Source organism: Solanum pennellii, chromosome 5 (genome assembly GCF_001406875.1).
Source record: "Solanum pennellii chromosome 5, SPENNV200".
NCBI classification, from domain to species: domain Eukaryota; kingdom Viridiplantae; phylum Streptophyta; class Magnoliopsida; order Solanales; family Solanaceae; genus Solanum; species Solanum pennellii.
In genome coordinates this window covers 74,261,588-74,264,523 of record NC_028641.1, presented here as the reverse complement: position 1 = coordinate 74,264,523, position 2,936 = coordinate 74,261,588, and the positions used below count along the sequence as shown (strand labels likewise).

Sequence of the window (2,936 nt, the reverse complement as noted above, 5' to 3'; positions counted from 1 at the left end):
TACCTTCAATACCTTTATCCTCTCCAAAATCTAAATTCAATTTTACTGAATATATTATTATTGTTGTTTTAACTTCTAAAGTTAAAACTGAAAACTTCTCAATAAGAAAAGAACTTATCGATCGTTCATAAGTCTTAAACCTTAATAGATAACAAAAAGGTGCATTCCAATTCTCTCAAAAAATTTCCTTTTAAATCTATTTATGTAGATTACAAATGAAAAATACTAAATAAAAATATAATTATTATATTATTAGTTTACTTGAATATAAAGTTTTATCTAAAATAATTTCTCTATTCTTATAAAATATAATTAAAAAATAACCACATCATTCTCTTTTAAATAAAATTTCACTTTATATATGTTGTTTTTTTCATTGTATTTCCTATAGTATCAATTTTCTTCATTCTTTCATGTAAAAAAATGAAAGAAAAGTAATTGAAAAGAATTGAAGGAAGCAACCTAGAAATTAGGGGTCCATAGGTGGAGGATACATCATGAATTACAGTAAAAACATAAAATCAACATCATCTATTTCATTATTATTATTTTTGTTATTAAAAAAGAATATCTTTATTCATCCATTATTATTATTACTATAATTATTATTATTATTATTATATTAAATAACAAGTGGTAACCATATATACTTTTAAAAAATGAAAATGGATAAGCCCCACTAGTGGCTTCCTTGTTCTAACCAAGAAGGCCCTAAGAAACCTCCATTGAAATTAAATTTTTCCACCCTTTATAATCTCCATTTTCACTCTTCATTTTCCACTCAATTCAATTATTAACAATATTTTTCAAAACATTTTTTTTTCTGAAAAATTTACTTTTTTAAAAAAAATGGATTCTTCTTCACTAGCAATGATAAGACAACATCTTCTTGATGATGTTGTTTTCATGGAAAATTCTTCTTCTTCTTCTTCTTCATTAGAAAAAAGTAGTAGTACACTTTATTCTCAAACCTCATCGAATTCGGAATCTTTAGAATCATTAACCTCTGAGATCAAACTTGAAAGCAATTTCTCTTTTTATCCTGATTTCATCAATACACCTCAAAGTTCAAATCTTGAATCTGTCTCTCGTTTTTCCGATAACTCAACTATTGAATTCCAAGCTAAACCCCAAAAGAAAAGAAGTTTCAATGATCGAAAACCTTCGTTAAACATTTCGATTCCTTCTGTTAAGAAAACAGAGGAACCAAAAACAGGGGAAGTAAAAACAGGGGAACCAAAAACAGAGGAGCCAAAAACAGGGGAGGTGAAAACAGGGGAAGTAAAAACAGAGTACTCTGTTAAGGAGAAAATGGTGGAAAATTCGGAGAAAAAGCGATACAGAGGAGTGAGACAAAGGCCATGGGGGAAATTTGCAGCGGAGATTCGTGATCCAACTAGAAAGGGGACACGAGTTTGGTTAGGAACATTCGATACTGCAATGGATGCAGCTGTGGCATATGACAGAGCAGCATTTAGGCTCAGAGGGAGTAAAGCAATCTTGAATTTCCCACTTGAGGTGAGCAATTTCAAGCAAGAAAATCATGAGATTGAGAAAAATGTAGTGAAGTTTAATTCGAATACGAATTATTGTGGGAAAAGGGTAAGAGGGGAAATGGAGAATGATGAAGGAATTGTAATGAAGAAAGAGGTGAAAAGAGAACAAATGGTGGCAACTCCATTAACACCTTCAAATTGGTCTTCAATTTGGGATTGTGGAAATGGAAAAGGTATTTTTGAAGTGCCACCTTTGTCACCATTATCACCACATTCAAATTTTGGTTATTCTCAACTTTTGGTGTCATAGTGAAATGACCAAAAAGAGTCCTCTTGAGTATGTTATGGAATATTGTATAGCAGAACGGTATTGCTATCACGATCCACTGAGATTTAGACCTTTTACCTTTGTTATGTCGAGGGTTTCTAAAATGTTATGAAATATTGTATAGCAAAACTATATTGCTATCATGATCCACTGAGATTTAGACCTTTATTGTGTCGATCTACTGAGATTTAGTCTTTTATTGTATCGAGAGTTTCTAAAATGAAATATTTTGAACAAGTATGAAGTGATTTCAAGTTGTAATAAGGAATTTACCTCTTGGAAATTTTGGATAAAAATAGCATAGGTACAAATGAAGAAACACATGGAATGATGGAGGGAGAGAATGGAAATGTTTTGAATCATGGATATTTTTAATTATTTTTTTATTTCATTGATTAAGCTTCTTTTTTTTTCCATGTAAATATGAATTTTAATTTGGTTAGGTTTATTTTGAAGGAAAAGGTTCAAATATATTTCTATTTTTTGTTATTTGTTTTAAATTTTTATCTTTAATTTACGTATTAATTAATTTCTGAGATCTCCTACCTTTATCTTTTATTTGAAATATATTCTTTCGACTAACGATTTTTTATCATGTTAAAATTGATTGGATTTGATATACAACAGAAGTAATGTTAATATTGTTAGATAGACTTATTCAGTGTCGATATGAATTAATAGAGTAAGAGCCTGTTTGGCTCAGCTTAAAAGCTGGTCAAACTGACTTAAAAGCTGATTTTTGACTTATTTAGCTGTTTGGCAATACTCAAAACAACTTATTTTAAGTTAAAAAAAAACTTATTTTAAGCCAAAAGTTAAAAGCTGGGGTAGAGGTGTTTTTCTTTTTTTAGCTTATAAGCTGTTTTAAGTTGACCACATTTTTATCTTTTTGTCTTTAATATTTTTATAGAATCTCCAAATTACAACATAACCCTAACATCTCTTTCTTCCATTTTTCCCTTTTCACGTTTGGCATAGCAACTTCAGCACTTTTATCCAAACACATAACTGCTTATTTTAAAAATAAGTTTCAGCACTTTCAAAAGTACTTTTTTAAAGCTGCTTTTATTAAGCCCATCCAAACGGGCCCTTAGAGCCTGTTTGGCTCAGCC

The 2,936-nt window shown here is 29.7% G+C and overlaps 1 protein-coding gene across 1 annotated transcript; it reads left to right on the top strand.

Annotated features, from left to right (window-relative positions):
- The first annotated feature begins 671 nt into the window (after positions 1 to 671).
- Positions 672 to 2,215, top strand: LOC107018880 (ethylene-responsive transcription factor 5-like). Its single transcript, XM_015219466.2, has one exon. The coding sequence runs from the start codon at positions 850 to 852 to the stop codon at positions 1,804 to 1,806; it is 957 nt and encodes a 318-aa protein (XP_015074952.1). The 5' UTR covers positions 672 to 849; the 3' UTR covers positions 1,807 to 2,215.
- The last annotated feature ends 721 nt before the right edge of the window (positions 2,216 to 2,936 follow it).